Source organism: Colossoma macropomum, unplaced genomic scaffold, assembly GCF_904425465.1.
Source record: "Colossoma macropomum unplaced genomic scaffold, Colossoma_macropomum, whole genome shotgun sequence".
NCBI classification, from domain to species: domain Eukaryota; kingdom Metazoa; phylum Chordata; class Actinopteri; order Characiformes; family Serrasalmidae; genus Colossoma; species Colossoma macropomum.
The window spans coordinates 672152-698761 of NW_023495965.1; the positions used below are offsets into that span (position 1 = coordinate 672152).

The 26610-nt window shown below is 43.1% G+C and overlaps 1 protein-coding gene across 1 annotated transcript in view; it reads right to left on the bottom strand.

Annotated features, from left to right (window-relative positions):
* lrp1ba (low density lipoprotein receptor-related protein 1Ba) overlaps positions 1 to 26610 on the bottom strand; it is a 333352-nt gene that overhangs the window by 284598 nt on the left and 22144 nt on the right. Inside the window, exons 2-3 of the mRNA XM_036564311.1 lie at positions 23557 to 23688; positions 10651 to 10658 (exon numbers count right to left, since the gene is read on the bottom strand). Of these exons, the coding sequence (XP_036420204.1) occupies positions 10651 to 10658; positions 23557 to 23656 (108 nt within the window). The 5' untranslated portion in view covers positions 23657 to 23688. The remainder of the gene's footprint in view (positions 1 to 10650; positions 10659 to 23556; positions 23689 to 26610) is intronic.

Here is a 26610-nt window from a genome sequence, read left to right on the forward strand (position 1 = left end):
CGTGTCTGATCCACTCGTACCAGCACAGCATACACTAACACACCACCAGCTGTAGTGTCTGGTTCTTCTCCTCTCCATAGTTCCTCTCCAGTCCCTGGTTCTTCTCTTGTCCTTGCTTCATCTCCTGTCCCTAGATCTTCTACTACCTTTGGTTCTCCTACTGCCCCAGATTCTTCTTCTGTCCCTAGCACTTCTCTTGTCACTGGTACTTCTTTTGTTTGTGGTTCTTCTCTTATCCCATGTCTTCTTTTGTCCTCAGTCCTTCTCCTGTCTCTAGTTTTTCATGTGTTCTCAGTCCTTCTCCTGTCTTTAGTTCATCTCTTGTCTGTGGTTCTTCTCTTGCCACTGGTTCTTCTTCTGTCTCTGGCACTTCTCTTATCCCTGGTCCTACTTCTGTCATTGGTTGTCTCCGGTCCATAGTTCATCTCCTGTCCCTGGCAATTCTCCTATCCTTGGTTCTTCCCTTGAACTTGGTTCTTCTACTGCCCCAGATTCTTCTTCTGTCCCAAGCACTTCTCCTGTCCCTGGATTTTCTTTTGTTTGTGGTTCCTCTCTTATCCCTGGTTCTTCTTTTGTCCTTGTTTCTTCTTCTGTCTTTGGTTCTTCTCCTGTCCCTGGTTCTTCTTGATTCTTCTCCTGTCCCTCTTCTTGTAACTGGTTCTTCTCCTGCCCCTAATCCTTTTTGGCCCAAGGTTTTTCCTCTTGTCCTTGGTTTTGCACTTGTCCTTAGTTCTTCTCCTATCCTTGGTACTTCACTTTAACTTGGTTCTCCCACTTTCCCAAATTCGTCTATTGTCCCAGGATCTTCTTCTATCAATGGTTCTTCTTTTGTTTGTGGTTTCTGTCCTGTCCTTTGTTCTTCTCTTGTCCTTGGTCCTTTCCTGTCCCTACTTCTTCTTGGTTCTTCTCCGTTCCTCTTCTTCTGACCCTGATTCTTCTCCTGTCCCTGGCCCTCCTCCTGTCACAGTTTCTATTCCTAACCCTAGTCCTTCTTCGGCCCGTGGTTCTTTTCCTGTCCCCTGTCCTTCTCCTGTCCTCAGTATTTCTTCAGTCAACAGACCCTCTTCTGTCCTCAGACCATCTCCTGTCCACAGTCCCTCTCCTGCCCTCTGTCCTTCACCTGTCCCTGGTTCTTCCTTCATCACTTTGTCCTTCTTCTGTCCTCAGTAGTTTTCCTTTTCCCACATGGATGCTCATATTATGATTACTAAACTATGTACTATTTACCTTCAATAAAACAAAAACAAAAGGAACAGTGAAAATCAAGGTATTGATGTCCCCAAACTTTTTACAGATCCTGTAAATGTGCAGGAAAGTGTTTTCAGTGAGAAACTGGTGGAAACTCTTCTGTCTCTTTACAGGCTGTTAGAGTGATGAGAGAAGCAGAAAGCAGTGAATTGGGTCAGGTTCATCATTTACCCCTGTTCACAGTGCAGTATCTGTTAGAACACGGGGTGCAAGAACAGTGACATCCCGCATATGGACACACACACACACACACACACACACACACACACACACACACACACACATACAAACACACACACACACACACACACACACACACACACACATACAAACACACACACACACACACACACACACACACACACACACACACACACACACACACAAACACACACACACATACAAACACACACACACACACTGCCGCTCTGCTGCTCACACACAGCTCATAATCACCTCCGGCCGGCGGGAGGCCATTAAAGCCCAGATCCAACTGAGTCATGCAGGAGATTTATCTCAGAGAACTGTGAGGAGGAGCCCTGCTGACCACCCCCCAACACACACACACACACACACACACACACACACACACACACATATATATATATATATACAGTATTGGGCAAACGTCAGAGATCCCTTCATTTATTTAATTTCCAGTCAAAACAGCCATTAAGGACACGTTATTCATTTTTAGCACCAGCATCAGAAAAAAGCAGGAAACATATTTAACTGAAAATTACCCAGAAGTCTCACCAACTAACTCCACTCTAAGCTGTGTGAGTCAGTGAGTCTCTCTCTCCCTTTATTCCAGCCTCCACTCTTTTCAGGAGACTCACTTTCAGTTCCTCAAAGAATCTGCAGACACACCTCCAAAGTTCAGTCTTAGAAGCTGGTTGATCATTTTCTGAAGTAATCAAACACATTCAGTGGTGTTGAGGTCTGGACTCTGGGGTGGTCAGTCCATCGTTCAGCTTCTTTGTTTGGTGTGTCCGTCTCCTTTTCTCAGTGAGGTTCTTCTTGATCAGCTACACATCCTTTCAGACCCACAGCGCTGAGTCGTCTTCTCACAGTGGAAGGATGGACAGAAACACCTGTGGATGTTTTCAGATCTGATCAGCTTGATTTTCTCCTCTCTCTCAAAGATGAAAGCTTTAAGTGCTGTTTATCTGATGGGGGCAGTTTTGGGGTCGACCAGCTCTTCCAGGTGGTTGTTAGGAGCCACATTTTCTCTGTAGGATTTAATCAGTTTTCAAACTCCAGTTTTGGAAACTGGCTTATTTTCCTCTACTTATTTCCACATCTGTGAATCTTTTCAGATCTGAAGCAGCTTGATTTCCTCCTAGCTTGTCCACTATAAGGTTGGCGATTGTGGTATTAAATGGGACCTGTTATGCTTTTCCAGTTTTCCTCTTTCCTTTAGTGTGTTTTATCTTTTTGTGCATGTAAACGTTAAGCGTTCCCTCCAGAGGGAGAAACTCTCTCCCACAGAACCCACTTTTCTCAGCTGCCTGAAACACCTAGTTGGAATTCCAACCCTTTTCCTTTGTTACAAGATGACATCATCTCATAACACAGTCCTTACTGCCCGCCTACCGGCAAGCTCCGCCCCCTCACACAGCACACGGCGGCTACTGGAGGAGGAAGTGTGTGTTCAGTGCTGTAGCGTGTGGAGAAGACGCTGACTGGACTTTCAGGATCCACTCTGGATCAAACTGATCCGGCAGAACCGACACCGCTGGAGAAACAGCCACAGTGGAGAAGGGTCTGTCTGCAGACTGCAGGACAGGGGCAGAACCTGGAGGGGCGGAACCACTCTGGAGACTGAACGAGCAGAACAGAGTGGGCGAGATAACTGATCAGAGCACGCTGGGCTCATCGGGTAAACTGGTAGCACCTTCCCAGAACCTGAAGTGACTTTGTCTGATATCAAGACAAAACCAAACTAACAAACATACTTAGGGCTGCAGGACTCAGATACAGATGTTTAGAGCAGGCTCCCGTCCTCTGACAGATGTGGTAACCCACATTTTGTTCTCCGAGACATTTCTTACTGTCGAACACACGCAGGGTACATCATTAAGGTTCTTCCCCAGCAGGCTGCTGGTGGAGACGAACGATTCGGAACAATCTCACAGATACAGAGAGGAGGTTATAAACAGAGGAGAGGACTGAGTCCTGATGAGAGAAGTCTAATGATGTAGTAGTTGTGGCTGGCCTTCGTATATATGATGGTATATCTATAGTTTTATTAATATAGTCATTTTAGACGCTTAAGTAAACCTATTTTTGTAGACTAAAAAAGTCTACATTATTCTGTGATGTCCCTTCAAATTTTTAACAACTAAAGCAAATCTGAAATATGTTTTTATTATGCAAAATAGTGAAAATAAAACTGAATATGTAGATAAATCTGTCAGTATCGCTTCCTAACAAGCCCTGCAGGCCCAGCAAAAACAGTGCATTATGCTGTATTACAGGAACTTCCTCTCTTTTGTCTTAAGACCTTCATATTACAGAAGCAAATCTGAAATTTAGGAAATTTATCTAATCTTACATCATCTGATCTCCAGTCAGGAAATCTTAACCTACTTGATCGAACTTGACAATCAGCTGTTATGTCTATTGCCTAGCAACCAACCATACACACACAGCTGAAACATAAACACAATCAAAATAATGTTAAAATGTGAGTTAAGCTGCTGTTACTGATGTAAAAAAGGTCTAAACAGAACTAAAGAGTGATAAACTGTAAGTAGTGAATACTGTGAGAGCGCCCCCTGCTGTTTATCAGCGCGTCTCCGCTCCCCAGTTTCAGTCTCCATTTCCCAAACGCTTTAGCTGAGCGCGCTAACGTTACTCCTCCTAATAAACAGACACACGTTCAGCTCCGTCTCCTCATTATTCACCACCATCACTGTAATATTTCATCATCAACATTAACACACGAAGGTGATCAGAAGGGCGGTGGAGATCGAGTCTGCAGCGTCTGAGATCTTTAAAACGCAGAGTTAGAAAAGAAAATCATCTCACAGTGAAAGCAGCGTTTTACAGTAGAAATAAATGGAGCTCATTATGCTGGTAGTGAACTATGCTGCTGACTCAGCTGCCTAAAAACCAGAGAAACGGACCTTAAACAGAAGTGAGGACCCTGTTGGGGTTCATCCTAAAGTTAGGACAGGATTTAGGAGGTTTAGTCTAGTTAGGATGTTTGTGTGATGCTGTTTTCTGATCTGGAGTTCATGATGAGATGATGAAGGTAGGAGCTGTTATTCTGTAATAGCTACTGTCCAAATTCAGTCCTTTGTTGAATTTCTTGAGTTATTTGTGTCATGCATGCGTCCCGTATGCTCGGACCCCCGACCGTCCGACACTGCTGGACTTTGGAAAATATTACAGCCATTCACGCTTCAGTAGCAGCTGCTCCACAGCTGGTTTGGAGACCGCAGTGTCGTCTGATGCAGCTGAGCGAGTCATTCGGCTCCTCAGGTGCCACAAAAGGAAACAGCAGCACTCTGGTGTCCATCCTACACTCTTAAAAAAGAAGGTTTAGTGAAGGTGTGGTTCTAAATAGAACCATGAACACTCAAATAACCATTTGCATGCTTAGATGGTTCTCTGCATGGTGGAATTGTTCTTCAGACTGATGGAGGATATGTTGTACATGATTCTATACAGAACATTTTTGAAAATGGTTCTATATATCACCAAAAAGCGTTTTGCTATTTATAATGTTAAGCTTGTAACAATAGCAGAACCCTATTTGGTGCTATATAAACCCCTATACAACACATCCTCCATCAATCTCACCCATCAGGCATGCACATGGTTCTTTGAGTGTTCACAGTTCTATATAGAACCATTGTCTTTACTAAAGAACCCTTGAGGACCCATCTTTTTTTAAGAGTGTAGGCTAATGATAACCTCAAGAGACTGGCTGTTCCTTTATGTCGGCTGCTATTAATTATGCAATTATATAATGAATTGTATTTATATTATACTCGTATTTTAATATAATGACAAAAATGGCCAAAATGTAAGAGGAAGTTTTTTTTTGTTTGTTTTTTTTTCTGGACACAGCAATAACTTTTAATCAAATTCAGATTCCTAATAAAATATCTCCTCTAATACTCACAAACACAAATGAAAGTTTCATATCTGCACTTTCCACCCAATTTCTCCACTAGTTTCAATGATCTACAAGTCAGAAATTATTCATAACGTAAAATTACGGCATGATTTCTTCATCGCTGATAAGCGAGGCTCCTTTAGAGTTAAAGCAGTGAGTGATTGTGACAGCAGGGAGTTTGAGGCTGGAGAGAAAAGGCGGTAAAAGTGGAGCGCCGTGTCTGTTAGATTGTTTAGACGAAGCCGCCGTCACAGACAAGGTAAGCTCGTGCTCATGATAGAGAAAAATAAATATTAACGAGCAAACAAACGCATAAATGAATAAATAAACGTCAGGCAGTGCTGGAGTGCGCGGGGAGGAGGCAGTAAAGTGGAGGGAGCGCTGCAGTGAGGCTGTGAAACACGCCTGCTGCCTTTAGTCTCCAATCAACACTTCATAATTTACACCCAGAACAAAGCAGAGAGACGGAGATAACGCACAGAGCAGATCCTGCAGAGGACGAGGAGACAGCATACAGCCCTGCAGGTCCCCCAAGAACAGAACACACCCTGCTTACAGGGTGTCTGACGTTTGCTTCTTTAATAATACACCAATCAGGCATAACATAATGACCACCTCCTTGTTTCTACACTCATTGTCCATTTTATCAGCTCCACTTACTATATAGGTGCACTTTGTAGTTCTACAGTTACAGACTGTAGTCCATCTGTTTCTCTGATACTTTGTTAGCCCCCTTTTACCCTGTTCTTCAGTGGTCAGGACCCCCATGGACCCCCACAGAGCAGGTACTATTTGGGTGGTGGATCATTCTCAGCACTGCAGTAACACTGACGTGGTGGTGGTGTGTTAGTGTGTGTTGCGCTGGTCTGAGTGGATCAGACACAGCAGTGCTGCTGGAGTTTTTAAACACCTCAGTGTCACTGCTGGACTGAGAATAGTCCACCAACCAAAAATATCCAGCCGACAGCGTCCTGTGGGCAGCGTCCTGTGACCACTGATGAAGGACTAGAGGATGACCAACACAAACTGTGCAGCAGCAGATGAGCTGTCGTCTCTGACTTTACATCTACAAGGTGGACTGACAAGGTAGGAGCATCTAATAGAGTGGACAGTGAGTGGACACTGAGGTGTTTAAAAACTCCAGCAGCACTGCTGTGTCTGATCCACTCAGACCAGCGCAACACTCACTAACACACCACCACCACGTCAGTGTTACTGCAGTGCTGAGAATGATCCACCACCCAAATAGTACCTGCTCTGTGAGGGTCCATGGGGGTCCTGACCACTGAAGAACAGGGTAAAAGGGGGCTAACAAAGTATCAGAGAAACAGATGGACTACAGTCTGTAACTGTAGAACTACAAAGTGCACCTATATAGTAAGTGGAGCTGATAAAATGGACAATCAGCGTAGAGGTGGTCAGAATGTTATGTCTGATTGGTGTACACTCCAACTATGAGGCTACTGTAGCTAACAAGTAATGAAAGCTTACACTTATTGATTAGCATCACACCTAAATCATCAAAGCATGTAGGTGTCCAATGTCTCTGATAGACCTGATTCTGTGGTTTCTGACACTGTATGAATCAGTGTTATCTATAAACATGGACTAAAGTACATTAGTATAGTTACATTTACAGTAGGATTTCCGTTGTCCTTGTTTTGGTGGCCTGTCCCTGGTTGTAGCTGTCCCCGGAAATGTCCCCTGTGAATTAAAACGAACCTGCAGCAGAGCAGACGAGCATACTTCTTGCGATGTGCTTGTATTGGCCAGCAGAGGTCGCTGCTGCTGCGACCTACTGAGCACTTCTACCACTTTCTCGCCTAGTTTTACAGAACACTGCTGTGTAAAACTCCACCAGAAGCTCGCAAGTGAGTCCACATGTCCACAAATGTCTTTTCAGGATGTGAGGTGACCCAGGGGTTAAAGCAGGGGTGGAGTTACGGGACTGAATCGCTCTACCAGCTGATCAGTGGGCTCTGATTTGTACAGACAGACAGTTCCACAAACAGAGCATCATTTTAAACTGCGTCACTTTTTCAGTCTCCATATATCACATATGGCATAAGCTGATAGCAGCGACTCTGTCGGTCCAGAACTGGAGCTGCCCAGGGGGGTGTTTAGGCTCTGGACATTGGGCTACAGCCACAGGTCTCTTTATCTATAATGTCTCAGCTTCATTCTCCATGGTAGCTACTGAATGACAGGGTTTATAACATTTATTTTAAAGTTAAAAACCACAGTTTAAACCACAGTTTAATACAGTACAGCATTTATCATGGTCAAAATACATGAAACTGGACCTGGCACCTGCCATTTTTATTTCATTGATAAAAACATTGGATATTTTAATGTTATACTGATTGCCAAACTGGAAATGCCCCTGGTTTTACTTCAGAAATCTGCTCACCTTCATTTACAGCATTCGGCAGACATTCGTATCTCTTACCTGCCACTGAAACTCACAGTTTAAATCACGTTACAGTGGTGGGTGAATGTAGGAGGAGTCTAGCCCAAGGACTTTTATTGGTGTAGCCTAAGCAGGGATTCCGCTGCATGGAGGGCGGTAGTATTAGCCACTACACCAAACAAACCAACACGTCGTTTTAAACCCAGGCTTTGTCCCAATTTAGTCATGGCCAATTCCCACCTGCTAGTAAGACCTTCCTAAATCCCATAATGCTCATAACACATGCTTTCTTTTTTTTTCTGGCCAAAGATTCCAGCACTGGGACGATCTGATGTTGATGGAGCCAACTCTTAGACACTTGCTCCATGTGAGAAGCTAAAAAAACAGCTAAAAACAGTCAGAAACCTCATAATTAAGTCTATTAGAGATTAATGAACATCTCCACATGGTTAATTATCTAAGCACTGATGCTAACAGGTGGGGTAGAGGCTTCATTAGCTCCTTATCTGCAGCGCTAAAACTTACGAAGCAAACTTTATACACTGAGCATGTCTTGGTTGACCAACTACACCATGTAAATTTGAATTTTTTACAGCCTGCAAATGCAAAGTGTGTCTTCAGTTAATTAACTGTGGCTTGAGGAGTGAATGAAACACTGTAGAAGAAGGAAAGAGGGCAGAAAACTCTGGATGGACTTCTGGGCAGCTTCTGTTTGGACTAGATGCCCCAGACACTGATCTCCAGTGCCTTTCAATTTGTATGTGCATGTAAATGTGGTATAACAAGGATGACCAGTGCTAGTTTAATGATATGGAAATTTTGGACAGGTTGCACCAAGTTTAATGGGCTTCCTGAGAATTGATGTTCACAGTTACTGACATATCGGAGTGGATTAGAATAGGAGAATTGCCTGTTTATTCATGGGCTGTAAGGACAATGTCAGAAACAATAAGCTCTCACTTTCACAACTGAACTTAACAGCCTGAGAAGAGCAGAACTAACAACCACTATAGGAAGACGGTAGGTGTTTCTAATAAAGCGGCCATTTAGTGGAAGCACAAGACAGGTGTTTCTAATAAAGAGGCCACTTAGTGAAAGCACAAGTTAGGTGTTTCTAATAAAGCGGCCATTTAGTGGAAGCACAAGATTTGAGTTTCCAATAAAGTGGCCATTTAGTGGAAGCACAAGACAGGTGTTTCTAATAAAGAGGCCACTTAGTGAAAGCACAAGGTAGGTGTTTCTAATAAAATGGCCATTTAGTAGGAGCACAAGATAGGTGTTTCCAATAAAGTGGCCGTTCAGTAAAAGCACAAGTTAGGTGTTTCCAATAAAGAGGCCAGTTCTTGGAAGCGCAAAGGTGTTTCTAATAAAATGGCCAGTTAGTGGAACTGACTTCTGTATTAAAAGCCAGGTTCCACTCTTGCAGTACCTGCACAGTGTGAATTGAACTGCATTTCTTCTGAAAGTTCCTCCGTGAGCAGCGCTGAAACATCTCACCCTCGTTTCTACCTCTCCACCCCTCCTGCACATGCACGGTTCAGTCACAGCGCGCAGCTAAAAAAACCCACAAACACCAACACGCGCAAATACAACAGCACACAAAAGGCACGCAGCAGCCTGAACAACACAGCCCTTCCTCAGGTCTAAAGATGGAACTCTTTAGTGTATTGAGCCGGGATGCTAAGAGGTAGATGCACATTTGTCTTTGAAACGCTAGCTTTCTTCCCTTTTATGATCTCTCGGGGGAAATCACTCCCTCTCTGTGTTTCCTCATGTTTAGTCAGTTACGGTGAGACGTAATGAGCTGATGCAGAGTCTGCAGCCAGTTTCCACTCAGCAAATTCACTTCAGCTCCAATGAGCCCCTACAACTTTCTGCTAGCCACTGTTCACTACTGACTCGGACTTTGGCACTGCATTGATTTTATTGTTGTAATAAATCCCATATTTGTTGATATTTTTGTATTTTTAATGTAGAACAGACTCGGTTTATATCACAATGCCTACATTTAGAGCCAGTTATTCATTCAGCCTAATGAGAAACTGTAGAACAGACTCAGTTTATATCACAATACCTACATTTAGAGTCAGTTATTCATTCAGCCTAATGAGAAACTGTAGAACAGACTCGGTTTATATCACAATACCTACATTTAGAGTCAGTTATTCATTCAGCCTAATGAGAAACTGTAGAACAGACTCAGTTTATATCACAATACCTACATTTAGAGTCAGTTATTCATTCAGCCTAATGAGAAACTGTAGAACAGACTCAGTTTATATCACAATACCTACATTTAGAGTCGGTTATTCATTCAGCCTAATGAGAAACTGTAGAACAGACTCAGTTTATATCACAATACCTACATTTAGAGTCGGTTATTCATTCAGCCTAATGAGAAACTGTAGAGTATGTCAGTTGCACAGGAGCCAGCGGTAGACACCTGTCTACATAGTCAGTCACTACATAGCACCCCCTTCAAAGGTCAACTGTCCCAGTGACCCACCAGCTCAATCTAAGCCTCTGGGCGTGTACAGTACTATTCAGTACAAATGCCGTGGGTCCAGTTCTCGCCTGGGGCCACATCATTGACACCACGGCTCCTCCAGTGCATGGCGGAACCCCCCCACAGTGCACAGCTGGGCGCGAAGGCAGCGACACTCCACCCCGCCTCCTTCCACTCTATTCGCTGCCCATGAGCGCTGCTTGTGCATGCTGTGGCCCTGCCCCCGCTGCTGGTGACTGACCTGAGCTGGACGATGGCCAAGAAGTGCTCTTTATAAAACTTTCAGGCAGGAAGGCACATATAGAAACACCCACCTGCCACAAGTATCCCCGTCATGGTAGACCAACCTCCCGACACAAAATACACTAACTAAACCCTCAACCTGATGCACATAACACAACTAACCCATAAACACACACTTCAGACTAATACACAACAACCACAACCGCAACAATAAGTCCTCTGCGCCTGGCCGCTCACATGGCCACGCCTCCTCAGCCTCTCGGAACCAGCACCAGCCAGAAGTGGGTCGTCGTCTTTCTGGAGAGGTGTGAATTGTTATCTGAGTTACAGGGAACAGATATTCTTCATTAAAAAAATATCCGAGTTGATTCGGATTCTGCCAACTGAATGGCCACCAGGGGGCACTGCAGAAAGAGGCTACTGTACTTTACTGTAAAGTACTGTGTGAAAAACGAAATTCAAAATCAAATAAATAAATAAGACATGCCAAAACATGCCCTGTTCTCCATTCTGTGTACCTTCATCACCTCCTGCTGCATTGTGCTTATCCTCCGTCAGCGTATCATTTATTTTTTAAACCGGAGGACGAAACACTTTGCTCTGTTTACTCAGGTGAAGTTGTAGTGTTGTTGTTCATTAGCACTCCGAGTTCTGCCAGGTGATTGGTGCACTAACGCTAATGGCACTAGTGTTTTATGTGTCAAGAGTCCTGCAGTGTTTTGCAATAAAAGTAAATTTAATTTGCAAACTGAACTGAAGCGAATAATATCAGGAAACTCCGCATGTGTTTAATCACGCCGCATTAGCAGGGATGCTCCACTGCAGCGAACCGTGTGGTAAACAATGTGCTTAACTGTAGTTTGGTTCTATTTTGCTCTGGACTCTGAGATCCAGCCTTCATTCATTTCTACGAATCGTTCGAATCGAATGAAAACGAATCGCTAATCATGGGAATGAATTCAAAAATCGATCAAATTAATTTTTATTTTTAACCCTGTCTCCAGAGAACCACTGGTGACATCCTGTACAAATAAAAAAATAATGCATGGCCACAACTTAGGCATGGGAACGAGATATTTAAGTCATAGCCACAACTTAGTCAGGCGTGGGAATGAGATCGTGCCTCATTAAGCTGTGGTCAAGGCTTAATTATCTTGTTCCCAGCCTTACTAAGTCATGGCCATGACTTAATTATCTTGTCCCCACACCTTACTAAGCCGTGGCCATGCATTAGGATCTTATTTCCATGGGTTAATACGGTGTGGTCACTATTTATTTATACAGGATGTCATCAGCGGTGCTCCGTACCCGTCCCCTCTGGGGCTCCATATAAAAGACCTACCTCTGTGAGTGTGGGGGGCTATTTCAAGCTTTTCATGTAATTTTTCAAGGTCTCATACGAAAGTCTATATTCTGCTGTTGATGTTTTGCTATATTTTGAATAAACAATGTCCAGTTCAGGTCATTATAAAATGTTATTTAACATAAAAACTCTGGTCCCCCAGATTTGTTGAGATTTTTTAATATGGTGCTTTTAGTAGCTGAGTTTGACACCCCTGCCCTAATGGATAGGGGATACCCACAATGCACTGCGCTGTTTGGTTTGAAGATTCACGTCCAGCTTCCCTGAACAGGATTATCTAGCCCAGTGGCAGCTGGACTGACCGCGGGAAGTTTTACTTTATTGAGCGAATGCATATAACAGTGTCCGAAAACGTTTACTACCATCACCAATTCTGCTCCCTACAGTGATCCAGATTTTCCACTGTAGGATATAGGGATTAGGGGACCACATCAGACACGGAAAAGGAGTTTTAGTCTGTAGGCGGAGCCTTATTTTAGCCACGCCCTTGAGCAGAAAGTGAGACCGCATCCCAAAGTCTGAATATCAGTGTGGAACGTTGGCCCTTTTCCACTTTTTTATCTTTCGGTCATTTCAGCAACAGTCAGTCAAAGTTGTGCTCTCAGATATGAGTCTTTAACCTCTAACGGGTGTTTTTAATCATCAGTTCACTGGAACCGAGCCCGTAATGCAGTGGGAGGCACCGTGTACTCGCGTTAGCTTAGCCTAGCAGGCTACAGCTTAAAGCACTACAGTACTGTTTGGTTTCTTTCTGTCAGTCCAAAACTGATCAGTCCACTTTGCCCTCACTGCTGTGAGTTCTTATCATCTATACCTGTGACAGCAGAGCAGTCAGTTGAATCGAACCTGCACTGCGGTGTTTGGATCTCTTTAGCTAAGCTAAGTTAGCTAGGAGAGAGGATGTGGCTAGCATTAGCTTAGCTAGGAGGCTCCAGCTTCAGACACCAGAGAACAGGTTTAATTGCAGCGTTCTGTCTTGCTAACACCAGCCACTCGACTTTGCTTCCTCAGATTTGAGTCAATATCATCTAAATTTGAGCCAGTAAAGCTTCTGTTAGTCAGAATCGAACCTGTTCAGTGGTGCATGCTAGCTAAGCTAATGCTAACCAGCTGCTCTCTCCTGGTTAGCAGCACTGTTTAACATTTAGAGATTGGTTTTAGGTTTAAAATCGTGCACTGCTTTCATTTATTTGAGCAAACTGAATGCTTTCGGGTTTGAAATAGCCCAGCCAGATGCTGTGGCACAATACCGATATAAACATAGAACCAATCAGTGACCAGCTACATGGTTACATCATCCCACCAAATGGTTCTGTTGCCCCGAGGACAGTTAGCTAACCATGCTGGGCTGATCTCGGCTTTTGAGCGCTCTGTGTGGAACCGTTACCCTCCATCCTCAGAACCGTTCGGCCCTGCAGTGGAAAAGAGGCCTTTAAGAATTCCCACAGATTTTTCTGTACTTTTTTGTGTTTTAATGAAAAATATGGTGATTTTATGTGTTTGCTAGTCATGCACTGGCTGCATTTTTGAGTTCTGCAAAAAACTCAAAAACTAGCTGGAGACCTTTCATTTTTGGCATTAAAGAAGCTCCATCTACTTCTGCAGCGTGTCTGCAGTGTGAGCAGAGCTGATGTAATGACTGATACAGTCAAAGAGCAGAATCTACTCTGCTGTATTGGAGGAAATTTGTTTTCTCTAAACTCTAAAGGCTCAAATTGGCAGCGTGGCAGGAAACAAGGTGGGCGAAGTGTCGACTGGGGTCTGCGAAGTTGTTGAGAGCTGCTGAAAATGTGGTGATGCAAACAGAAGTTTCAATGTTTGGTGCTTTGTACTGATTTAAGGGTCATTCTTATATCGAGTGTGTTGAGCAGCGTGAGCCAAACGGACGGCAGGACTCACAAAGAGCAGAATTTGCGTTTTTTTTTTTCATCTGAGAGTGAAAAAAGTGATAAAATGATAAAAATCCTAGTAAAGGTTTTAGTGGAAAACCTTTATCTTCACATTCATCAAAGTGTCTCCTTGGTATGAAGAGCAGGTGTTGCCTAAATAATGATTTGACAGTTTTCTTCTCCAAACTATTGTTAAAAGCACATGCAGAAACTCTTTTGGTCCACAGAAAGACAGAAATGCTGGCAAAAACAAGGCAGAATTCGGATCAGCGCTTAACACCCTCTGGCTGACAGGTTGGTGGAATGCTGGTTCCGTTCCATGACCATGCCGGGGGGCAAGGGGAGAGGGGGATTGACCCTTTGCTTTCACTTTGACTAATGCAGGCATTTCATCTGCAGCCACAGCAGAGTGAGTTCAGTACCACCTACAGCCATTTTGGCATTTGAGAGCTGGACCACGACCCAGACAGGTGTGTGGAGCCAAGGCATTTCTGGGATAAGTACCCCATGATGGAGGTACAGCAGGTACTCTGGGTCTCAGCCCCCCAGCAAGCCTCTGCCGATAAGTACTGTGCACTGAAAAGCACTCAAGGATCACAGTTATGGACCCCCGGGCACAAATGTTTGGTTGGCCCTTTACCCAGCTACCTTTTATGGTTGGTCAGGACATTTTTACAGTATCACAGCGGGTTATATGAGGGTTATGCAGCACCACAATGGTAGCAATGTTGGGTCGTCAGTGTTACAGCACATATTTTCCTTTTGCATTTGAGACAAAACAATAAAAAGATAAACAAGAGCACAGCTTAAAGGTGGATTTAGTTTAGAACCAGTTTTTGTCATATTTCCTGAAATAGCAATATATAGCTATTATATAAAAATATAAATCGAATGCTATGGTAATAAAAAGAAAAAAATGTCTGCGAAAGCCACAGGGCTGTAAAAACCCTTCCAATCATTTTATTTGGACTGTACAAAATGATTGGATGGCCTACCTGCCTGGCTACCTGCCGACCTCACAAAAGGTAGAGGTGGACAAAATAGCAGAGAAAGTTACACAGGTACCCACAACAGCTCAAAGAAAGAAAGAAAAAAAGATAGAAGTAGGAAAGGCTTTGAACTAAAAGAGGTTGGATAAAGCAAGGGGTCAAACTAGAGTGGCCATCAATGCGGCTATCCAACGGTGGGGAAACCCGAGGGAGCTGAAAGGCTGGAAAGCAACGCCAAGGCTGCTGATTTTCTGTTGGACAGGTAATTATCTGGTTTGTTCTGTTTATAGGGGACTGTGTCACATTCCTGAATTATGTTGCTAATGTAGCTAACTGCTCATTTAGTTACATTATGTGTTATTCCAATGCTAACGTTAGCTGAGCTATAGGTGTACGCTAGTTAGCTACGTTCGAAGGTTCCATTTCTCAGCCGCATATATTATAAGCACTGTCCCATTTCAGAAGAACATGGAGGATCTTTGAAATGCTACCAGCAAACGTGGCCTTCTTTTGGACAAATTCTGTGGAAGCACTGATGTTTCAGCCCCGAGTTACCATGCAAGCTAGAAGCTACTGCAATAAAGGAGCAGAGCCAGTTCGGAAGGAAAGCAGAAGAATTTGTTTTTAAACATATGTCGCTCCCATTGCTGCTGGACTGAGAACCAAAAATATCCAGTCAACAGCGTCCTGTGGGCAGCGTCCTGTGACCACTGATGAAGGACTAGAGGATGACCAACACAAACTGTGCAGCAGCAGATGAGCTATCGTCTCTGACTTTACATCTACAAGGTGGACTGACAAGGTAGGAGTGTCTAATAGAGTGGACAGTGAGTGGACAGTGTTTAAAAACTCCAGCAGCACTGCTGTGTCTGATCCACACGTACCAGCGCAACACACACTAACACACCACCACCACGTCAGTGTTACTGCAGTGCTGAGAATGATCCACCACCCAAACAGTACCTGCTCTGTGAGGGTCCATGGGTGTCCTGACCACTGAAGAACAGGGTAACAAAGTATGCAGAGAAACAGATGGACTACAGTCTGTAACTGTAGAGCTACAGAGTGAAACTATATGGTCAGTGGAGCTGATACAGTGGACAATGAGTGTAGAAACAAGGTGGCTAATAAAGTGACCGCTGAGTGTATAACAATAACATGATGATGATGATCATAATCACTTTACAGTTTATTGTGAGTTTGAAGGAGGTGGGTTAGTGGATTTTTGGGAGCTGCTTGTTGATACATGACCAGTGACACGACTGACCTGCTGTTTTTCTCTGAAGTGGCCTTGATGGTAAAATAAAACCTCAACAAACATGTTTTTTCAAACATGCAGGCATAAAATAGCCAAACATGATATTCCTCTCTAAGAATAACAGCCTGTTTGCAACGTTTATGTTACAGGTCCTGAGGATGTAATGAGGCTGGGAATTTAAGGTGGTAAAAGCAAGCTGCCCTCAACCATTTGTTGGTCAGGATATTTAAGGTGCTCCACTGCTGCGTGGCTATCTGACCTGCATGGCACGCTAGACTGGAATATAAAATGATGGAGATTCGGGGAAACATCGCTCAACACACGACATATTTCACCTTTTCTCTCTGAAATCCAGAAAAAACCTGCTGGGTTACTGCTTTGAGGGGCATTTGCTATGAGTGATAAACACTAGACAGCAAAAAGATGAAGAGAGAGAGGGAGAAAGAGAGTGAGAGAGAGGGGGGAGGGGTAGAAGGAGAGGGAGAGAAGCCAGATGGGTCTAAATATAACCTGGCTAAGGTTAGTGGAGGTAAATTTATCCAGAATAACACCTCATCTCATTAATATTAATAAGATAATAAGAGGCTGCTATTGGAAGCATGATTCACTCTGACTCTGCCACGGCTCTCAGAGAGAGAGAGAGAGAGAGAGAGAGAGAGAGCACAGAGAAACACAAATGCCAGAGCATCTCTCCACGATTCATCAGCATACTGAAATACTGTTTATTTCAATTTAAGAATCATATGATTGATCAAGTGTTTCCATTTTTTTGGCCATATCCAGTGGTCCACAAAGTCTCTGTTCTAGTGCGGTTCTGCGCTCTTCCTCACAGTAACTGAGATCTTCCTCGTCTCCTCTTCTGTAGAGTCTCTGTTCTAGTGCGGTTCTGCGATCTTCCTCACAGTAACTGAGATCTTCCTCGTCTCCTCTTCTGTAGAGTCTCTGTTCTAGTGCGGTTCTGCGCTCTTCCTCACAGTAACTGAGATCTTCCTCGTCTCCTCTTCTGTAGAGTCTCTGTTCTAGTGCGGTTCTGCGCTCTTCCTCACAGTAACTGAGATCTTCCTCGTCTCCTCTTCTGTCTTCAGTGTGAGAAATGAGGAACAGTCACTCTTCCCTCCAAACTCTTGGGAAACTGGGCGAGTTTTCAGATTTACAGATCTGCTGCAGCTCATTGGAAAGTTTTTCAGAGGAATCCGGGCAGAGTTACAGTTTCTAGGCTATGAAGGACCAACTGGGTGAACCAGTCTGCTACAGCGCCACCCTGAGGCAGAGCAGTGTTGCAGCTCTAGTTAGTTAAGAACACCAAAGACAAAAGCAGATTTTAAGTGACCAACCAATTTGGGATCCACAACACTTAATGTCCATTTTACCATCTTGGCTGTAAATATGTCTCAGTATGTGCTGATGTTCTAAGATAGACTACAAAATATAATATAAACAAAAACACAGACTTACATTGCTCTGCTTTAATCTTCAGCTCAGCTACAGCCACTTTTCTCACATCTCCAGCAGGAAACTTTTCTAAAGTAGAACAGGTTCTGTAAAATATCTCTCAATGTTCAACTTTTTACGAGGCTGAAGTCGCTTCTCATTCTCCAGCTTCTTGTTCGAATTTTCCCGTTTCACCTTAAATGTGCCTGAGGCACCAGAATGTAACTGCTACACCTTTTAAGGTGGAATGGGAGAATTCAAATAAGAAGCTGACGAAGGAGAAACTGACTTCGCGACTTTAGTGTTTGTCAGTTTCTCACTGCAGATTAAACGTATCAGGAAACCAGCTGGAGTGATTATAAACACTAATAAGTCCATTCATCTCTAAATTATCGATGTTCATCTTAAATCTCTCTCTTTGCCGTGTCGTTAGCTACCAGCGAGGCGAGACTGTTGTCTGTGTTGCTATGGTGACCAGCAGTCTGCGCTGATCTTCAGGGTTAAAGGGTGAATCAGCAGTTCTACATTAACTCCAGAGTTTAAGACCATTTATTGTTAAACTGTGTTGAACGATCAGCAGAGCTTTATTTTACTGTAAAGGAGGATTATTTTATTTTTACCTACAAATCTGATTCAGCTGTGGAGCCACAACAGGGCAGTAAAAGAGCTGCATGTTGCCGACCCCTGATCTAGGTGTAAATGTGAGTGTGAATGTATACGTTTGTGTGTCTGCCACTCTGTGAACGAAGAGGATAAGTGGCTCAGATGGTGTCTATTTAATAATACATCTAATACATCTACTAATTTACTGTCTACTCACTATATACACACACACACACACACACACACACATATATATATATATATATATATATATATATATATATATATATGTATTATATGTATATATAATACAACGCTTAGCCTTGTTATCGTAGGAGAAGTGCTTGGTACAGTGAAGAAGAACTGTATGTACCTTCATTCATACCTTCATTCTTGAGCTTTAGCGCTGAATTCAGTCTCTGCACTCTTATGATGTACAAAACCACAAAGAGAAATTGCTTAATATTGAAATAATCTGCACATTTTTTGGTGACATTTCAGTTTTGGCTTCTGTCACTGACTACCTTGAGTTTATTGAGGCAGCTCGAGGCTACAGGCTGCTGCTCTTTTCTGTTTTTTTTAGTGAAATTTCAGTGATTTTCTGAGCGTAAATAAGCGCGTCCTCTACAGAGAACACATTTCAATGCATAATTAGTGTTTATTTACCAAATTTAATGTTCTGGAGAACATAGTATAAAATGTGGTCTACAAATGTTATAGCACATTTTATATTTTGTACATTTTCTTTTCCAATATCTTAACCCTATGAGGTCGACGAACAGGTCAAACTCAATGTCTGTTAATGTTTCTATCTGTGTCTGTATCTTTGTGATGATCCAGCTCAGAAATCCAGATCAAACACTTCCTGAGTCTGTAGAGTCGCCCTTTCCATTCCATCTTATCACGAGATCATACGAGACTCACATCCGGAGTTATGAGCCTATGAAGAGGGGCTGAGATACATGTCATCTGCCTCTCACCGTGTGGAACTGGTGGATTGGTGTGTCTGTCTACATTCTGTGTGAAACTGACCAATGGACACTCAGGAAATCACTAAGGACTGACCATCACGCCGGACACCCTTCATTCTTCATTCAGTCCACATCGGAGACTCATGTGAAACGGCGTGCAGAGAGTTTACAGCTGCTGAAGCTGCTGCAGCGGGTTTGGAAAGTAGTGATGAAGATAACGGAGCATTTAGATATGAAACATATGAGGATCATGATATATGAAGAGCCTTTAGAGGAGAGTTTAAGAAGAGAAGCACAAATCCAGAGAGAGAACGAGCTCAGAGGGTTAAACTCAGCAAGTAAAAAGAAACAGGGTTTAAGTGTCTCTGTGGAGGATGTGTTCACTTATTTTCACTCAGAAAAACGACAACAACATGAGATTAATGCTTTAGAGTGCAGGTGTTGGGCTGGAAAGGCTGGAGTCCAGCACAGTTCAGTGATTTCTCTGCTCAAGCACATCTGATTCATCACTTAATCACCAAGTTTAGTCCATTTTAGGCAAATTACCAAAGCGTTCTGGATACCGACTCTCAAAGAGTCATATAACTCAGCCATATCTACAGTATTATCTCACAGAGCCTGACGGATCCGAACATGGTGTGTAGGAAAATGTGACACGTGGAGCTTTGGGTCAGTCACTGCAGTGGACGGCTGAACTGTGAGATTGGACGTGTTTGCCCTTGAACAGTGTTAGTGACTGTAAATACGGTCGCCGTCCCTGCTGTTCCGTTACTCCTCAGAACATCTTGGTGTGAGTGTTCTCTGGAGACGATGAGGGATGGAGCCTGACTCACAGTGACCACTGCAGGCCACTGGAGGACTGAGAAAATAGAATAGAGGGGGGGAGAGTGTGACAGAGATAAAAGACACCACCTGGTGTCTTCATAATAAAATCTGACCTGGGATAATCACTGTGATCACACATACATATATGTGTGTGTGTGTACTTACAGTAGTGATCACAGTAATATGTATATATATACATATGTATATATATATATATATATATATATATATATATATATATATATATATATGTGTGTGTGTGTGTGTGTGTGTGTGTGCACATGTATATATATACATATATATGGACTCCTAATTACTGAGTTCACTTAATGTTAACAGGTGTATAAAATCAAGCACATAGCCCTGCAATCCCCATAGACAAACACTGGCAGTAGAGGGTCGTACTGAGGAGCTCAGTGACTTTAAACATGGCTCTGTCATAGGATGCTGCCTCTGCCACAAGTCAGTGTGTGAAGTTTCTGCCTTGCTAGATCTGCCCCAGACAACTGAAAGTGCTATTATTGTGAAATGGAAGCATCTAGAGGCAACAACAGCTCAGCCACGAAGAGGTAGACCACACAAACACACTTAGCAGGACCTTTCCTCTTCCAGCATGACTGAGCCCCTGAGCACAAAGCAGTGGTGCTGAGGTCTGGACTCTGGGGTGGTCAGTCCATCGTTCAGCTTCTTTGTTTGATGTGTCCGTCTCCTTTTCTCAGTGAGGTTCTTCTTGATCAGCTACACATCCTTTCAGACCCACAGCGCTGAGTCGTCTTCTCACAGTGGAAGGATGGACAGAAACACCTGTGGATGTTTTCAGATCTGATCAGCTTGATTTTCTCCTCTCTCTCAGAGATGAAAGCTTTAAGTGCTGTTTATCTGATGGGGCAGTTTTGGGGTCGACCAGCTCTTCCAGGTGGTTGTTAGGAGCCACATTTTCTCTGTAGCTTTTACTACTTCAGAAAATGATCAACCAACTTCAAAGACTTTGGAGGTGTGTCTGCAGATTCTTTGAGGAACTGAAAGTGAGGCTCCTGAAAAGAATGGAAGCTGGAATAAAGGTGAAGAGTGACTCACCGACTCACACAGCTGAGATTAGATTTAGCTGTTAAGGAAATGGAATAAACATAAGGTGGTCTCTGACCTTTGCATGGTGCTGTAAGTGCATTATAAGTGTATTTCTAGCCGACTTCTTTATTTTGTTGTCTAAAGCAGAGAAAGATGTTAAAACTGCTGTCCAGGATAAGCACCTGCACACCTCAGATCCACCAGACATGGATTAGCCTAAAGATTGGTGGGGTATTCTTTAAAGTGTCTGTCCATTGGTTTGTAGTAAGATTTTAGGTAAGATATTGGATTGAAAATCAATATTCCTGTAAAGCAGCTGCCCATTGACTTATTATAAGAGTATTTGTGACTGTATAATACAGATGTAGCTGGTATAGTATTCCTTTAAAGCACCTGCTCACTGGGTTCTAATCTAAGCTGTTTCGAACCAGTTTAACACTCAGCTGAACAGCCGTGGCTGATGTGGCTTTCTGAAGTGGTGGGTGGTGGGTGGTGGGTGGGGTGGAGTTATTTCTGTTTAAAGATGGTGGGGTTGTGCAATTTTCTAGAATCTAAATCTAGAAAATAACTGGTTTCCACTGGGCAGGAACCTCACCAGACCAGATCTACTTCTGAGGGTGAGGGCCAATATATTAGTGGTTTGACTGAGGAAATGTGCCTGTAATAAGCGATTTAAATGGTTTAATTCAAGTTAAATTACTTATTTAATTCAAACGGTGTGAAGCATGATAACAGTTTAGATGAACAAAGGCAGTGCTCGTCAATCCACATCACACAGACACGCTTCAAACCAACCTCTGTCCTGCTCCATTGTTTACAGTGTAGAGAAAAAGGCAAATTATAATAAAATACTGTCAATCACAGATAACAAATACAGGAACTAGTGGTTCCCAAGCTCATTTCCTCAGATTTTAGCATCTCCCCCAGTCTAGCACACCTCGTCAGCTCATTAGCGAGTTCTTCATCACCTGTGTCAGGATTGCTGAAGCAGAGATAACACAAAAAAATCTATAGCATGAGGTACCCAGGGGCTACCTGTGAGATCCGCTCACATACGGAGTACACCGTGTTTCACATCGTTGGGTTTTCTTCATTTCCAATTGGAAATGCTTGTGGTAAATGAAAGTTTACTGGGCTGAAATTTTAGTCACCAAACATTTTAGTCCGAAAATGGTCAGAAAAAGTACCTTTTGACTGAAAATCAAAAAGATAAATTGAGTAAAAATGCTGCTTCTTTCCGTCACTCCCCTGAACTGGTCAGCATGCACAAGTTCAAACAGTTTGAGCAGCAGATCAACAGTGAAATTTCAGCCATGTGGAACTATTTAATGTTTTCTATGAGGAATATTTGAGATGAGATTTACAATGAGTATCATGAGGAAAAACAACACCCAAGAAATTCTAGCTAGTTTGATACCACTTGAAAACACGACATCCCACTGTATGCAAATACAGCAAAACAACAGAAGCAGAAAGGAGAGTCTCTGCGAGAACCCTGATGCCACCTGTACACTCAAATTATGAAATGATAAAAAAAAAGTCAAGTCAGATTTGCAGGTATGGGTCAGGTCGCAAAGTGGCAGGTATGGGTCAAGACTCAGAGTCGCAGGTACAGTGTAGGTCTTAAAGTTGCAAGTATGGGTCTTGACCCAAAATTACGGGTATCAATCGTGTCCCAAAGTCATGGTTACAGGTCTTGAAGTTGCGGATACAGGTCAAGTCCCAAAATCGCAGGTACCAGTTGAGTTTCAAAGTTGCAGGTACAAGTTGGGACCCAAAATCACAGAAAACAGTCGAGTCCCAAAGTCGCAGGTGTGGGCCTCAAAGATAGGGGCACAGGTTGAGTCTGAAAATCACGGGCCTCAAAGTTGCACGTAAGGGTCAGGTCTCAAAGTTGCGGGTATGGGTAGGGACCAAAAATCACAGAAACCAGTTGAGCTCCAAAGTCATGGGCACCGATCAGGTCTCAAAGTTGTAGGTATAGGTCAAGCCTCAAAGTTGTGGAAAACAGTCAAATCCAAAAGTCACGGGTCTCAAAATGGTCGGTACGGGTTGAGGCTCAAATTTGGGGGTTAGTGTCCAGTATCAAAGCCACAGATACAGCTCAGGTCTTGAAGTTGTGAGTATGGGTCAGGTCTCAAAGTCAGGTATCAGGTATGAGTCAAGTCAAGGTTACAAGTACAAGTCCAGTCTCAAAACTGGAGGTACTGAGTCTGAGACCCGGTCTCGAAGTAGCAGGTGGGGTGTCAGTTCTCAAAGTCACAAGTGCAGCTGAGGCCTAAAAGTCACTTGTTCAGCTCAGATCTCAAAGTCACTTGTATAGCTCACGCCTCAAAGTGGCAGGTACAGGAAAAAGTCTCAAGCTCACAGGTACAGCTCAGGTCTCAAAGTCACAGGTACAGCTCAGGTCTCAAAGTCACAGGTACAGCTCAGGTCTCAAAGTCACTTGTACAGCTCAGGCCTCAAAGTGGCAGGTACAGGAAAACGTCTCAAAATTGGGGGTACAGCTCAGATCTGAAAGTCACAGGTACAGCTCATGCCTCAAGCTCACAGGTACAGCTCAGGTCTCAAAGTAACAAGTCGAGCTTAGGTCTCAAAGTGACGAGTACAGGTTGTGTCTTACCTCTGCAGTGAACGCCCTCGTCATAGCCATCCTCACAGTCTGCCACTCCATCACACACTTTAGAGAACGCAACACACCTGTGTGTACCAATACACTGCATGTGGTTCAGAGGACACACCACCTCCTGAGAACCTGCACAGAGAGAGAGAGAGAGAGAGAGAGAGAGAGAGAGAGAGAGAGAGAGAGAACAGGAATGTTTTAATGTTTTAAAAATCACATCTTTTTTTGAAGCTGTATGTAATCATAAATATGCTACTGCAGGATGCACCACAGTCATTCCTACTTTGATAAACGGAAGATGTGGAAGTTCTCATTAATAATAATTAACAAAAACAAATATTCCACCAAGAAATGTAGTTCCTTTAGAGTATGGCATTGTTGCCAAGCAACCATGGACTGTTGCATGAGGAGAAGAACGTTTGGTCACCCATCGCTGTACACTGATCATTTCATGAATTTTTAAACTTTATGTCGTATAACAGTGAACATATGATAACACAGCACTGTTTAATCTAGAAACCTTCACTTTATACACACTTTTTGGTCACCAAATCACCACCGCGAGTCTTATTTAGCACCAATCCAGCGGCGCCTCTTCTCACACTGGGGCTGAGTCTCAAACGGCTCCCTGCTCCCTACATAGTGCACTAGGTAGGGAGTGTAAATACTGGATCCTGCAGCCCAACAGAGCAAAATACAGCTAAGAAACAGTCATTTGGGATTCAGACTCATCCACACTCGATACATGATGCACTGTTTGGCTGTAGAGGCTAGAATTTCTAAACTCTCATAGCTAGAACACTATTTAGGGAGTACAGAGCCGTTTGGGATTCAGTCTGGGTTTGACGCGACTTTTGACTGAAACACGGACATTTGAAGTGTGTAAAACATTCAGGTGACATTTTGTAGTCTTTTATACTGCAGTTTTACAGTAAATCACACTGTAAGTGCTTTAATTCAAGCCTGTGATATTAATGATGGAGCAGTTTAGACTGTTTATCTTTTAGCCTGTTAGCTAGCTGACCAGCCTGGTTCTAGATAAGAAAATAAGTTGTCAGCCTCTCAGTTTAAACAGAACCGGGTTCTTTCTTCATCAGTTCACTCGGTGCTCCATGTGAGCAGCATTAGAGTCAAAGATTATTCATTAACAGTGGAAGGGTTTTTCGTGAGGTGGTGCAGTGATACAGAGGTCAGTTGTTATGAGTCGGTCCTACAGATCAGATTGTAGGACCTGAACTATTTGTTTTATAATAATAAGTTAACAGAATGTATAACATAGATTATTGTTCTTTTAACTTACTATTAGAAGTTTAATGAACTCAAAATCTTACAGAATCTCCAGTTAGGAAATGTTAACCTACTCAATCCAAGTCGACAATCAGCTGTCATGTCTGTTTCCTAGCAACTGACCATACACAAACAGCTAACACAAACATGTAATCAAAATAACATTAAAATGTGAGTTAAGCTGCTGTTACTGATGTAAAGAAGGTCAAACAGAACTAAAGAGTGATAAACAGTGGTGAATACTGTGAGAGCGCCCCCTGCTGTTTATCAGAGCGTCTCCGTTCTCCAGTTTCAGTCTCCATTTCCCAAACGCTTCAGCCGAGCGCGCTAACGTTACTCCTCCTAATAAACAGACACACGTTCAGCTCCATCTCCTCATTATTCACCACCATCACTGTAATATTTCATCATCAACATTAACACACGAAGGTAATCAGAGGGGCGGTGGAGATCGAGTCTGCAGCGTCTGAGATCTTTAAAACGCAGAGTTAGAAAAGAAAATCATCTCACAGTGAAAGCAGCGTTTTACAGTAGGAATAAATGGAGCTCATTATGCTGGTAGTGAACTATGCTGCTGACTCAGCTGCCTAAAAACCATAGAAACGGACCTTAAACAGAAGTGAGGACCCTGTTGGGGTTCATCCTAAAGTTAGGACAGGATTTAGGAGGTTTAGTCTCGTAAGGGTGAGCGGAGTGAACACTAGAAAAGGGTGAGTGTGATTAGCAGTGTGAGTAGAGTTCTCCTTAGGAGGTAAGAATAAGGACGCAGCCCAGTGTGGTGACTTTAACAGAATATGACGTTTGAGACTAATTCTGATATTAGAAGCCTCAGATCCTTCATTAGACTCCAGCTGAGAGACAAATGCACACGGAGCCGTCACTGCGCTTTAACGGGTTCCATCACTGTAATAGGAACCGAACAGGAAGCAGAAGAAAGAACAGAGCGCAGAACACTATTATTACAACACAGCACACAATCACAGCACGCTCAGCTTACATTACAGATCACAGATAAAGACTGGAGACGGACAGACGGACAGACAGGCAGACATACAGACAGACAGACAGACAGATAGATAGATAGATAGATAGATAGATAGATAGACAGACAGACAGGTAGATAAAAACAATATCAATTCAATAAACAATTAATCAATAATTATATGACTGTAGATCAGTGTTTCAAGACCAGTGATACATGTGGGACCATTTCTACTCCATCTTCAGCAACCTTTAATATACAGACTGCACCTTTAATATATGGAGGAGCCATCAGTGACTGCACCTTTAATATACACACTGCACCTTTAATATACAGACTGCACCTTTAATACACAGAGGAGCCATCAGTGACTGCACCTTAATATACAGACTGCACCTTTAAATATACAAAGGAGCCATCAGTGACATCACCTTTAAAATACAGACTGCACCTTTAATATACAGAGAAGCCATCAGTGACTGCACCTTTAATTTACAGACTGTACTTTTAATATACAGAGAAGCCATCAGTGACTGCACCTTTGATATACAGAGGAGCCATCGGTGACTGCACCTTTAATATACAGACTGCACCTTTAATATAAAGAGAAGCCATCAGAGACTGCACCTTTAATATACAGACTGCACCTTTAATATAAAGAGAAGCCATCAGTGACTGCACCTTTAATATACAGACTGCACCTTTAATATAAAGAGAAGCCATCAGTGACTGCACCTTTGATATAGAGAGGACCCATCAGTTACTGCATTTTTATAATGCAGACC